The sequence below is a fragment of the Pseudorasbora parva genome, chromosome 13, assembly GCF_024679245.1.
Source record: "Pseudorasbora parva isolate DD20220531a chromosome 13, ASM2467924v1, whole genome shotgun sequence".
Taxonomy (NCBI): domain Eukaryota; kingdom Metazoa; phylum Chordata; class Actinopteri; order Cypriniformes; family Gobionidae; genus Pseudorasbora; species Pseudorasbora parva.
Window position 1 is genome coordinate 7,639,853 of NC_090184.1, and position 13,993 is coordinate 7,653,845.

Sequence of the window (13,993 nt, forward strand, 5' to 3'; positions counted from 1 at the left end):
ATGGATGAGGTCGAACTGGGAGCCGTGTTAATCTTGGGCTAAATCGGCCACCATAGGCGTTAAAATGAAATTGGAATTGAGTGGTACAGAAACTAATATTCACTGGATGGCCATATACTGGGACGTCGTTCAGCCTATTTTAGGGGGGCTGAAGCTACCCTAAAATGTTCCTAATCCCCACTATCACTAACCATATCATCATTCATATCTAGACACAACAAATGATGTATATCCAGCTACCAAAAATACCCGAAAAATTGGAAGTTGGACAGAAGTACAAAGAGTCATTGTGCTATCAATATGATGCATCGCTAGCCCAGAAATCTAGACGCACCCTAGCGGCAGCAAATTTAATCTGCCCGCGAGTGTCGTCTAGCAACTCTCAATACCCTTCTGAGCTGTATTCGCCTAACTCTTGCCGGGCCAATCACATCGTGTACAGAGTCGGTGGGCGGGGCCATAATGACGACGGCCGAGTTGCGTTTGCGTGCTTCTAGTAAACACAGAAACTGGTGACCGGTGGTCTTTCGAATCAGCTTAGACCGCGAATCTGGAAGACTTGGAGTTAAGCTTTTCTCTGAGAAAAGAACAAAGAACGGCACTGAAGTCATTCTTAAGAAGGGAAGATGTGTTCAGAGTTTTGCCGACCGGATACGGCGAATGTTTAATCTATCAACAAGCTCTGTTTCACCTTCATTGCTCTGGTTGGTGTAGCGCTATCCTATCGTGTGCAGAGGGAGTTTGAAAGACAACCGTTTATTGGATTGAGCTGTCAATGGTGAGTTTCCAGACCAATCATCTTGATGTGGGTCTGGCTTGTCAGGCTAATGCATCGCACCATCTCGTTGCAACTGTGGCAGCTTTCAGAGCGTTAATTGCAGACCAGAGTGCTGCTGTAAGTGACGGCCATTGCACACATACTCCGTTTGCCGTGCATATGCAGTGTGTATTTTTTCCCGTACCCATTGTCAACGGATGACAGCGGACGCGGTCCGGCGAACCGTTCCAGGAGCGGTGCGTAAAGAGCAGTGCTGCGATCGTTTTCGCACCAGACGCATATGATGTGAATATAGTCTATAATTCTATTCCGTTTCAAAGTCATGAGGCCTTTTGCCTTGGGTAAATCAAGGAAAACAACATCATACCTGGCATTTAGCTAAATAAGAAGACATAATGGATAGCACTCATCCTCCTTTCTTTTTGGAGGTAGAAAAACAAAGTTCTTTATGACCTGCTGGATTTCTTAAAACAAAAAAGAGATTTACGAAATAAAAGACACATTTTTTTGTCTATTGTAATGTGTGATTTTTAACATTGACTAGGCCTATAACATATGTTTAAATGTTATGCCACTTGCGTTGTGTGAGCGACTTAATATATAAATCTAAAGGCTATATAAATATAAAGGAATTGGAGTAAAGGGATTGAATAAAACGTTGTTTATATTATAATAGTGCTTTTAAACATGCCATCTATGAAAGAGTGTATACAAGAGAATTGCAATGATCACAAGCCATGTTCAATAGCCTAACAACTCTTAAATTTGACATAAAAATTATTAATAAATGCTGTGTTTGTGGCATACAGCCGCGGATCAGTTGCGCTCTGCAAACGCTGCAAATATGAAAGCACATCAGCGCACTTCTGCATCGGCAACTTTAGTTTGGTCTGAGCTCGTTATCCACCCTCCCGCCCACATACACCGATACACGTTAATGGTGAAAGAAGATCGGTAAGTGCCGTGAGGCGTGTGATACAGTCAAATTGTAAGTTGTTTTTAATTACCTGCTTACCTTTAGCTACATTTTCTTGAGGTAAAGGAAAGGGGATATTTTGGTTTGATATGGAAAACTATAGTCTAGCTAGAGTGAACAGGCAAAATACAAGATTTTGCAAACGCAAATTTCAAATAGCCTACCCTGGGGCTAAGCCCCCCCTGTCTTCCAATCCTAGTGAGGTCCCTGGTCATATACCTTTTCACCGCTAGATGGGGGAAAATATCACACAGTGTAGCTTTAATGAATAAAGAGAAAATGATTGAATTCATGTGTTTTATTGTATGTTTAATGAAAATAATACAAAAATATATATTCTTAGCATTCTTTCTATTGCTGCCAGGATAGACTTGTGTTGTAATGATTTATGACTGTACTGTGTGCGTAAAGAAGATGATGATATAATGCCTTTTAATAAATGAAGGTAAAACAATACATATAATGAATTAAATATGCAGTACATTACATTACATACAGTACATACTTAGTGTATTCCAAAATAGAGAAAATAGAGGACCAGGACCAGCATAAACCAGCTGCCATGCTTCAAAAACCTAACCAGCATATGTTGTTTTTTTCAACAGAGGTCTTGCCTGAGCAACTGTTGGTGCAAGCCATTGCGGTGGCTGCACTAGGAGTAGGGGTGATATACCGGTAGACACGATTAACCGGTAGAAATTTGTCAACCGGTAGATTTTGGAATACGCTCATGTGATGTTACTGTGCTGCACGGTCACAAAAGTTTATCGTTTGCATGTGTTTTTAAGCACCGCAGTTTAAAAACAGGTGTGCTCCTAGTACAGCCACCTAGCCTGACAAGCCAGACCCACATCAAGATGTTTGGTCTGGAAACTCACCATTGACAGCTCAATCCGAGGGGCGGATAAACGGTTGTCTTTCAAACTCCCTCTCCATGGCGTGCACGCAATAGGATAGTGCTACAACCAACCAGAGCAACGAAGGTGAAGCAGAGCTAGTTGACAGATTAAACTTTCATCGTATCCGGTCCCTTTTTAAGAATGACTTCAGTGCCGTTCTTTATTCTTTTCTCAGAGAAAAGCTTAACTCCAAGTCTTCCAGAGTTGTGGCCAAAGCTGATTCGAAAGACCCCCATTTGCCAGCTTCTGTGTTTACTAGAAGCACGCAAGCACAACTCGGCCCTCATTATGTTAAGCCCCGCCCACCAACTCTATACACGATGTGATTGGCCGGACCCGAGTTTTTACAGCTCAGGGGTCTCATTTATAAAACTTTGTGTATATTTCATCCTAAAAGTGTACATACGTACAAAAGCTAGATTTTGCGTACACACAAAAAAATTCTGATTTATAAAACACCAGAAGCTGCGCAAAAATCCCTTTATAAATCACAGCCAGCAACAGATTGTGCGTACGTGCTTCTCCACCCTTTCTCCTCCCCGAAACCACCATATATGGAGCTTACAACGCCTAGTTTTACTATGCATGACCTCATCTGCATATCATTTGCATGCATATTCCCATCCACGTCACACCATGTTTAACACTGTCAAAGGTAAAAGACATTGAAAATATTAGATACAGACTATAAATGCCACATTACATTACTGAATATCATTCAATATCCTTTTTATGTTTTAGAATAAATATATCAAAATATCCATAAGAAAACATAAATAAATAGTGTTATTTTAGGCTAATTAAACGGTCATTATCAACAGTCAATAGTACAACATCCATAAACAAGAAGTAATGTAGATTTTAATCATTATTTTCATCAGGATAACCAGTTGAGCATCTCAGAGCAATACACAATAGCGTTGCTTTATTCCTGAATGAATTATTGTTTTGAAAGACTCTATTTATTGAATAATTCAACAACTCACTCAACAGATGTTCCTAAGATGTTCCACTACTTATATATTGTAATGGAGTTCTTAACAAAAGATTGCATTTAATCCAATCAGTGCCAGAATAAGACACAACCTACATCTGTCCTATGGCAGATCTTTTGGCATTTCTTCACAAATTCTGCCTTCTTATTTAAAGTAAATTACGAATTTAAAATACGCCCCATGGAAACGTACATTTCGCCAAAACACCCATATATCATAAAAAAGTTTTTTACGCTTACATGAGGTGGTTTCTCAGACAATTCGAAAAAGGAATATTTCACAAAACTGCAATGGAAACAGTTTTTCCCATTTACAGGTCACCTGACGTCAGTAAAGATGGCGTGGTATGTTTGGACAAAAGACGAGGCAGAGTTCTTTAACTCATAAAATACTAAACCATTACGGGAATGATAAAATAAGACCTAACTAACTAAAATATGATTAAATAAAAAATATGTATTAATATAAAAAATTAATTAATAAAAACCATTATACTACCCCAGGGACAAGCCCGTTTGTACCTTAACTGTGTCAAATTTGTTCCTTCTAAAAAGGCCATTTTTCTATTGAATGACACCCATTCAACAACTGATTGCAAAATACTCAAGTTTAATATCTATATATTTCTATATATCTATGGGGCGTATTTTTCTATATATCTATAGAAATATATTGTATATTTTCTGAAATCGTGATTTTTGTTTTTCTAATTAGTCAGTCGCTTTTGTTTCCGTCAAACTCTGTTACCAAGGTAGAGTGAGCATGTTGACAGTCTGAGGTGTGAGAGAGGGAGAGAGTGTGTTTCTCTGTGAATGACTGTCAGTTCAGTTACAAACTGTAACTCTACCTTGGTAACATAACTGACATTGACCAATCAACACAACAAGAAATCATGATTTTCAGCTATACACGACACTTTACAGAGAATATTATGTAGTTATGGACTATAACATCTACTGATCCATGACAATGAGTTACAAAAAAATGCAGGTTTGGTCCTCCATACATGTCGTCCGACACCCGTAAGACCTCTGTTCATCTTCGGAACACAAATGAAGATATTTTAGTTGAAATCCGATGGCTCAGAAAGGCATTCATTGACACCGATATCATTTCCTCTCTTAAGACCCATAAAGGCACTAAAGACGTCGTTACAAAGCCCATCTCATGACAAGAAAATACAAAAATATATAAATGTGTTTAATGTAGCGACAAATTATAACGTGCATTACAGAAATAAAAAATGTCTAGAACAACCACTTCTCTTTAATTTAGCCTACGTTTGAAGTTAACGAAAATGAACAATAGACAGTAGTTTCTTTGTTTAATTCACAAATAACTTGCATAAAAAATAATAATAAACTAATAATATAGCCTAGCCCTTTAAATTGTTCTGTGTCGGCCATGCATTCAGCCTTAGGAGTATCGATCTTTCGGTGACCGTCGTCAGTGAACATTCATTCATTCATTCATATAAATAAAAACTTTATTTTAGCATATAAGTCAGCAGTTTTCGTTTTTTTGCATTTTGTCTTATAATTCTGAGTGACAGATGTCACATTTGATTTAGCCTATTTTTCTGTGATATTTGTTTTAGCTACGGTGTTGACAGGAGCCTAGGCTATAAGAAAAATAAATGATTGCACGGACAATTCCTATCCCCAGTGTCTCTCTTTCTGTAAGGGAAATTTAAAACATAGTTTCTGGAAACAAAATCTAAATTTAGCTGGATCAGTAATAAACGTGATATGCGGTGATGTCACAATCACATTGCATTGTGGTATATGAAGCTGCCCGAAGTGTACATATGAAGTAGACTCGCTACCTCGGTCAAAATCAAGGGAGCAAGGGTCTCTCCATATAAACTTCCCTTGTCCACCTCACAAAGTGGGTTGCACTTCAAAATGGTGGTGGGGTGGAGGGGAAGTGCTTATGGAAGTTTGCAAGTGCGTGTCTTAAAGTGGAGTGGAACGCAGCATATTTGTTAAACTGATCCCCGTTCACACGGATCGCTCAAAAAAGTGCTAAACAGGCTGTATTACGCATGCCAGGCGAGTGGTCAGCGCTGAAACTTTGTCAAGAAACACCCACCAAACCCAAAATACACATATTTACATTTACATTTATGCATTTAGCAGACGCTTTTATCCAAAGCGACTTACAGCTCAGGAGTACAAGAAGCGATCCATCAAGAAGAGGCAAAGAAACACAAAAAAAGCCCCAAATACCAAGATTTGTATACTGCTCAGAGTAGCAAAAAACAGAAAAGGGAAGAAGAAAAGAGAAATAGAGGAGGAAGAGGGGTTTTTTTATATGTAAGATTAAGTGCTCATGGAAGAGATTCGATTTTACCTGTCTTTTGAATGAAGCGAGTGATTCTGTCGTGCGTATGTAGGAGGATGGAAGATCGTTCCACCAACCAGGAACAATGAAAGAAAAAGTTCTGGAGAGGGATTTCATGCCTCTCTGTGATGGTACCACAAGCCTTCGCTCATTAGCGGAGCGAAGGCTTCTGCTGGGGGTGTAGACTCGTAGGAGTGAGTCGAAGTATGCAGGTGCAGAGCTTGTGGAAGATCCATAAGCAAGAGTCAGAGCTTTTAATTTGATCCGGGCAGCGAGTGGTAGCCAATGCAGAGAGATGAATAGAGGTGTGACATGAGCCATTTTGGGCTCATTGAATACAAGACGTGCCGCAGCGTTCTGGATCATTTGCAGCGGTTTGATTGCACAAGATGGAAGTCCAGCCAGAAGCGCATTGCAATAGTCAAGTCTAGAAATTACCAGGGCTTGGACAAGAAGCTGTGTTGCATGCTCTGTAAGCATGCAACACTGCATGACCGAGAATTGAATGCAAACCTGCATGACCGAGATGTGGTCTTTGAAGGACAGCTGGTCATCAAAGATTACTCCAAGATTTCTGACCGATACTGAAGGAGTAATCAAAGATGAACCTAGGCATATGACATCTGTTTTCAAAATTTCACGTTTTTGTTGTTTACACAGACGATGGCAAAATTTGTGTTTTCAAGCACACAAAATGGCGTTGTGTAAATTAACCCGATTCATATGTTTTTAGTTGAAGAGAGACAAATGGCTGCATTTACACTGATCTTTTGACCATGTACTTTGTTTCTTTTCTTTTTTTTTGTCCCAGCGGTTTACAATCACTTTACTCATGACTGGTAACTGATATCTGTGTTTGCATTAATCTCCATCCAAAATGGTTCTGTTGGTGATCGCTTTACAATGCAACTTGGTTGACCCTCATGATTTGAATGGCGTACTAAAATGATTTTATAATTCACGTCGGTTGACCATGATTAGTTTCAAGCTTGGATAAGTTCAAATCTGTCATTGATGTTTGCAGCTCAATCTGACAGAACAGATAGACTGGATAATAACAGTAGGGTGACCAAATGTCCTGTTATCCCAGGACATAGACATTTAGGTTATAGATAGTAATTTGTAATATAACAATAAATGTATTTAAATTAATCAGGCATCTTTGAGTAAACTTCAAGTATCACTTGAGTATCTCATTGCTGGGCCGAGCACATCTGCTTCATAGTACGACATAAAAAGATATCTTTGGCGCCAAATGTGTTACTCTGGCCTTGTGGTGGCTTGGAATTCCAATGGATATTCAAATCGGATATTCGTATTTAGACGTTGGTCAGATGTCCAGATATCAGATATGTATCTGATTTAAAACCACATTCGGGATTGGCTCAGGATGGATGCAAAAATGTGATTTTTGTGTTTAAATGCGTGCAACAAAATTTGATCTGGGTTAGAAGTGTGTGTGTGCGGGGGATCAGATTTTTTTTTTTTTTGTGCCAGTGTAAACGCAGCCATACAAAAGTGCAGAGTTTCACTTGTGCAGGGCTGTGGATCCCAGAGATGCATAAACTCTACAGGTCCAGAGCAGAATCAAAGGTAATCAATTAAACTAAAAGGGGAGGTGACACCTTCATTCAAAGATGTACAAAATGGCAAAGCCAAGCACTGGTGTGTGTTGTGGCATTTGTGTCCAAGTTTGCTAGGATGGAGGTTCTAAAAGGTGTCTTAGTGGTGGCTGTGATTGTTGCATTTGATCTGCCTGATGCATGGGGAAGTTTGAGCTACAGTCAAAGTCCAAGAAGCATGGGGCCAAAATCAGATCTTCAGGAGAAGCAGCTGTTGCAGGGTCCAGTGAAGCCTTTGGATTGGAAGTATCCTGTCATTCCCGAGGTGCAGAGTGAGTTGGCGGTGAACTTCCAGTTGAGGCAACCCGTGACTCCCAGCAGCGTAGCGGTTCAATGTGGAGAGAACCGGGTCCTTGTAGAGGTCCAGCAGGACTTGTTTAGAAATGGTCATTTGATCCAGCCAACTGGTCTGTCTTTAGGTGGATGTCCTGTTGTTGGTCAGGACTCTCAGTCTAAGGTGCTCATCTTTGAGTATGAGTTACAGGACTGCAACAGCGTGCAGATGGTAAGAACTCCTAAATCGTAATCAGTTTGTTCTAGTTGAGGATCTCCAAAATCCTCAAAGAGTGTCGGTTCACATGGCTGTTGTCTTTGTAATGCCAGGGCATCTGGTACAAACCTTTCTTAAAGGTTAATGGTTCACCCAATCATCTTTGTGAGGAACCCTTTTGTTTTAACTACTTCAATCTCTTCCAGATGACTGAGGATGAGCTTGTCTACACCTTTTCTCTTACCTACACCCCTGAGGCTCTTGCAAGTACTGCGATTACCCGGACTGAGGGTGCAGTTGTTGGTGTTCAGTGCCACTATCAAAGGTAAGTGACCTCTGTGCCTTTCACTGCCTCCCGTGCAACTGGGAGACCATTTAATGGGTCCCTTCATGAACCACAGGCTTCAAAATGTAAGCAGTAATGCCTTGAGGCCAACATGGGTCCCTTATGCCTCAACGGAGATTGGTGAAGAAGCCTTGGTGTTCTCCCTGAAGCTCATGATGGGTTGGTACAGGTTTTTAATAAAATAATTCTTTATCCTTGTGATTTGTGCCTAAAATGTTCCCTTTTCTTATCTGTAGATGATTGGTCCAATCAGAGGCCTTCATACCTTTATTTCCTGGGTGGCGTTATTAACATTGAGGCATCTGTGAAGCAGTACAATCATGTGCCTCTGCGTGTGTTTGTGGACAGCTGTGTGGCCACTCAAGTGCCTGATGTGAACTCCCTTCCGAGATATTCCTTCATTGAGAATCATGGGTAAGGTTATGGCCCTTGGTGCTATAGGACCGTTTTAGTTGCTCTTTTTAAACTGTCACTAATGTCAACCAACTAGAAATTATCTGTGACTCTGAATTGATTCATGGGTTTCTCTTTGTGCTGACCTCATCAGGTGCTTTGTGGATGCCAAGGCTACAGCTTCCAGCTCCCGCTTCATACCTCGGTCCCAGGCTGACAAGGTCCAGATCCAGCTGGAGGCATTCATGTTCCAGGAGAGCTCCAGTCCTTCTGTATGTACTACGCTTATGAGTAAATTCAACTTCTCTTCCCATCTGCTTTGGTTTTCTGACTTGTCTGTCATCCCTTGCAGATCTACATAACGTGTGTTGTGAAGGCAACTATTGCTTCTGCACCCAGTGACGCTCAGCACAAATCCTGTTCTTTCACCAATGGGTACGTTGCACTTTATCTTATTTTAAAGCTGACTTTGTTCATGTTGAAGGTGGTGTCTTTGTCCTGTTGCAGGTGGTTTGCTGCTGATGGAAATGACCAAGTTTGTGGTTGCTGTGACTCAACATGTGGTCCTGATGGTGGAATTGCTGCTGCTCCCTATGGAGGTTAGTATATCTTGCTATTTCTAAGGTTGCTTATGATGTTTTTATTGCTCTAACTTGTTTCTTCTCTCTAGGTGTTCAGTGGGAAGGCAAGGCCACACTTGGTCCTGTGGTGGTTCAAGGGCAAAAGAAAGTTCCTCAATAAAACTGACATCAATTCTTGCTTGTATCTGACTTGTCATTTTCCTTAATGTCTGGTTTAACTGCTTTTGCACATTCTGCCACTGGTGACCCTGACAGTCCTTCTGTACCTTTGCAAGTCCCATAATGCATAAAACCATAGGCTTCCAGAAGTTGGGAATTTTAGACTCTGATTTAAATACTGCTCCATGGTTAACTGGTATCTGTATTCTAAACAATCATTTTACAATATTTTTAGTGTTTAACAGCAGACTTCCTTATGAAAAACACTACCCACGATGCTCAAGAATCTGGCAAGCAAATCATTGCAAAAGAGCTCTACAGGTAACGTTTTGTCCCATGAAGCACTGCAGACATGGTTGCATTGTGCTCCCATATATTAATTCTCCTCAAAATGCTTGTTTGACTCATGCAGCAACACGCAATGCACTCCGGTTAGAAATTGTCTGAATGGAGATTGCGCCTATGCCATCAAAGTGCTATAAGCGACTCGGCCTATGTTTACACGTGGGTGGCTACTGATTAAAGAAAGAAGCAGCTTCCTTAATATAGTCTTGTGTTTCATTGTACAAACAGAGGCTGTAAGCAGTACATAAAGATTTGCATAACAGTCATGTCTCTGTGTATTTGACAACTATTACTTTTATTTCACTCCATCTGTGATAAAGTATTCAAACATTGTGGAAGCAGAGTGTCTGAATTCATGTTTCCGTTTTTAGCTCCTTGCTGATCGTTTGCATTCAGCCCTCTTGTAGTTGAACACACCTATAGTGTGTGTGTGTATATGCACATGACCCTTAGGGTACATGACAATTTTAAACCAAGCGGCCACCTCCCCAGTTTCTCTTGACGCCAGTATGGGACTGCAATTCATCAACTGGTTGCTAGGGACAGGCTCCAGAAGGGAGCAGAATCTCGTTGGGCTCCATGTTAAAATATCCAACTTTACAGCAGAAAAAAACATGTTTACAGCCTGGTAAAATTTGTGGTTTTGGTCTACGTAGCAATTTTTCCCCTTCATGACAACTGTGATGGGGGTGGATTTTTGTATAACTCATTTGTTTACATTATATAAAGCCTTAAGTTCTGCATAATTAAGGCCTTGGCCACTTTGAGGGACGGTTTGGTTTTCGTTTGTCTGCTGTCTGTTAGACGTCACGTCACGTCACGTCACCTCAGCTCAGCCCGGCCCACGTCCCCCCGTTTTCTGTTATACGGGAGTGTCAAGCTGGCAAGATGTCAACAGTCAGCTCGTCTCTACACTTTAAAACTGTCTATTGCTGCGTTCCAGTTAGTTTGTATTATGCCCTTCACTCGCTAACTTCCCTTCATCTTGATCACTAGGATGTACATCTTTGCTTACGTTGCATGAGTGTCCACTACTGGCGGAATATTAGCAATGGACTGAACTGGAATGCCCAAAGCCCTTGATCACTTGGAATCCACTATGGAGTTGATTGATTGATTTATTTATTCCTTCACGAAATTGTTTAAAGCAGCATTATATATGTATATAGGTGTGTTTGGGTTGTTTTAAATGTTTTTAAAAATATTAAAAATATCATAGAGTTGTTTGTGGTGGGTTAAATTAAACGTGATATGCAGTGATGTCACAATCACATTGCATTGTGGTATATGAAGCTGCCCGAAGTGTACATATGAAGTAGACTCGCTACCTCGGTCAAAATCAAGGGAGCAAGGGTCTCTCCATATAAACTTCCCTTGTCCACCTCACAAAGTGGGTTGCACTTCAAAATGATGGTGGGGTGGAGGGGAAGTGCTTATGGAAGTTTGCAAGTGCGTGTCTTGAAGTGGAGTGGAACGCAGCATATTTGTTAAACTGATCCCCGTTCACACGGATCGCTCAAAAAAGTGCTAAACAGGCTGTATTACGCATGCCAGGCGAGTGGTCGGCGCTGAAACTTTGTCAAGAAACACCCACCAAACCCGAAATACACATATTTACATTTACATTTATGCATTTAGCAGACGCTTTTATCCAAAGTGACTTACAGCTCAGGAGTACAAGAAGCGATCCATCAAGAAGAGGCAAAGAAACACAAAAAGTGCCCCAAATACCAAGATTTGTATACTGCTCAGAGTAGCAAAAAACAGAAAAGGGAAGAAAAAAAGAGAAATAGAGGAGGAAGAGGGTTTTTTTATATGTAAGATTAAGTGCTCATGGAAGAGATTAGATTTTACCTGTCTTTTGAATGATTCTGTCGTGCGTATGTAGGAGGACGGAAGATCGTTCCACCAACCAGGAACAATGAAAGAAAAAGTTCTGGAGAGGGATTTCATGCCTCTCTGTAATGGTACCACAAGCCTTCGCTCATTAGCGGAGCGAAGGCTTCTGCTGGGGGTGTAGACTTGTAGGAGTGAGTCGAAGTATGCAGGTGCAGAGCTTGTGGGAGATCCATAAGCAAGAGTCAGAGCTTTGAATTTGATCCGGGCAGCAAGTGGTAGCCAATGCAGAGAGATGAATAGAGGTGTGACATGAGCCATTTTGGGCTCATTGAATACAACCCAGATAGCAAGCATGTTTGGTCCACATGTGGGTTTTATATGGCACATATGGCCCAGATATGGCATCGCTGAACAGATGTGGGCCAGAATTTGACCATATTTGTTTTGCCATAACTTTAAAATCGGTGGTAAATGTTCTCTTTGTTCACAACTCATTTTGAGGGATATGGCCCAGATAACAATGTACACATAAGGGCCATATGTGTTTGAGCTATGGCACAAAGTGAGAAAGGCTGACTTGTGGTAAACCTTTGGATTATATATGGAAAAACACAGGACACCTGAAATCAAGTGCAGCTAACATCCGATGTTTCACACCTCAGGTGGTTGCATCTCATTTGTGGAATGAATCTGACTGATACGGCACCATTTTCTCATCTGCTCTCATGAGTTTTCGGTCACGCATATCTTCAGGTAAGTGAGGTTTTGGCATTTCAAAGTCTTTTTAAGGTTATTTTGTGCAGCATTATGCATTTGTTTGAGGAGGGTGTCGAATTAGCCTCAGTTGAGTGTATTTACTATTTCAATCCCATGTGTAATGCAGCACACAGTCACCAAACGAGTCATGGATTGATGATTTAAAACTCTGGACTAGTTTTCTTGTATGTGTCCCTTTTTAACGCGCCTCAACTATCGTACAGTCTGACATTTATGACAGTTTTGATTTTACAGTGTGACATGGCTTACAGATTATGTTTGTACAGCCTGACATGGAACAATCGTGAAGGACTATAAATAAATCTGACAGTGTGCACCCGGGTTAAGTTTTGTTGTGGCCGGAACAAAGTTGGTTAGGTTTTTTTTAGCGCAAAAAATAAATTAATAAATTCAAATCTTAACCTGGCTAATGATAAATTACAATGATTAAAAAAAGTGACAAAAAAATATGACAGAATTATATATTTGGTTGAACTATCCCTTTAGTTTAAGATTTATTTGAATCATAATTATGCAGACCTAGCTTCCAGGTTGTATTGCTGTTAACATTATTTAAATGTAACTTTTTATTGCAGGTGCAGTCGGATGAAACAACAGGAGTCCCAGCAACACTTCCAACACTGTTTAGTGTCACAATTCACCAGTGTGAGTGCCCGTGCTCACCACCAGAGGGCACACCAATCCGGACTGTCGCTCTATCATAAACTACATTACCCATTATCCTTTGCCTGGACTCATTAGCACTCACTGTTTACACCTGTGTCTTATTATTCTGTTTTCCGCCTGGTTATCTCTGTTATTTACTGTGAAGTCTTGTTTTGTGTGCACTGCGTTTCTGATCATTTTCCCCAGTTTCATGTCTCTTGGCTTGTTGGATTTCTTGCCTGTTTCCCGGATTACCCGTTTGCCTGTCTCTTCTGTCTTGTTTGCCTTTTTGGACTGTTTGCTTGTGTATGACCTTTTGCCTGCTTTTGACTACGATAGTGGATTACCCTCTTAATAAATACTGCATTTGGATCTCCTACATTCTGTCTCAGAGCGGTTCTTTACAATTAGAGACTTTTTTTCTCTTGTGAAGTTGTTGTTTGTTATCTTTAGCAAGTTACTGTGATTCCCCCTCCCTTCTACTTCAACTCTCATTGCTAGTTTAGCATAATACACACTTGAAATTTTGTGTCACACTTTGAATGTTATTTATATTAATATAAATGGTTTCTGATTAACTGTAAATATTTGTCAAAAGTAAATTATTGAATACATTTTTTTGTTGAGTGTCTTATTTATCATGGAGTTAATAAGATTTTTACATAATGCTCAAAGTTGCATGTGGGCCACATAAGGGCCATTAGATTTTAACAAAACTCAGCCATACTAAAATTCCATATAAGGGCCACATACAATTGTATAGTTTGGCTCACGTTTGGTGGAGTTATGGCACTGCTTTGGCTGT

At 40.4% G+C, this 13,993-nt stretch overlaps 1 protein-coding gene and 1 long non-coding RNA gene across 2 annotated transcripts; both read left to right on the forward strand.

The window, feature by feature from the left end:
- The first annotated feature begins 7,692 nt into the window (after nt 1–7,692).
- On the forward strand, nt 7,693–9,137 carry LOC137038466 (zona pellucida sperm-binding protein 3-like). Its single transcript, XM_067413044.1, has 6 exons — nt 7,693–8,118; nt 8,310–8,428; nt 8,505–8,608; nt 8,686–8,863; nt 8,997–9,063; nt 9,108–9,137. The coding sequence occupies exons 1-6, from the start codon at nt 7,693–7,695 to the stop codon at nt 9,135–9,137; spliced, it is 924 nt and encodes a 307-aa protein (XP_067269145.1).
- Nucleotides 9,138–9,194: 57 nt separating this feature from the next.
- Nucleotides 9,195–9,586, forward strand: LOC137038037 (uncharacterized). The gene is made up of 3 exons (XR_010897354.1): nt 9,195–9,277; nt 9,350–9,441; nt 9,513–9,586. It is a non-coding gene; the product is annotated as an uncharacterized lncRNA (long non-coding RNA).
- The last annotated feature ends 4,407 nt before the right edge of the window (nt 9,587–13,993 follow it).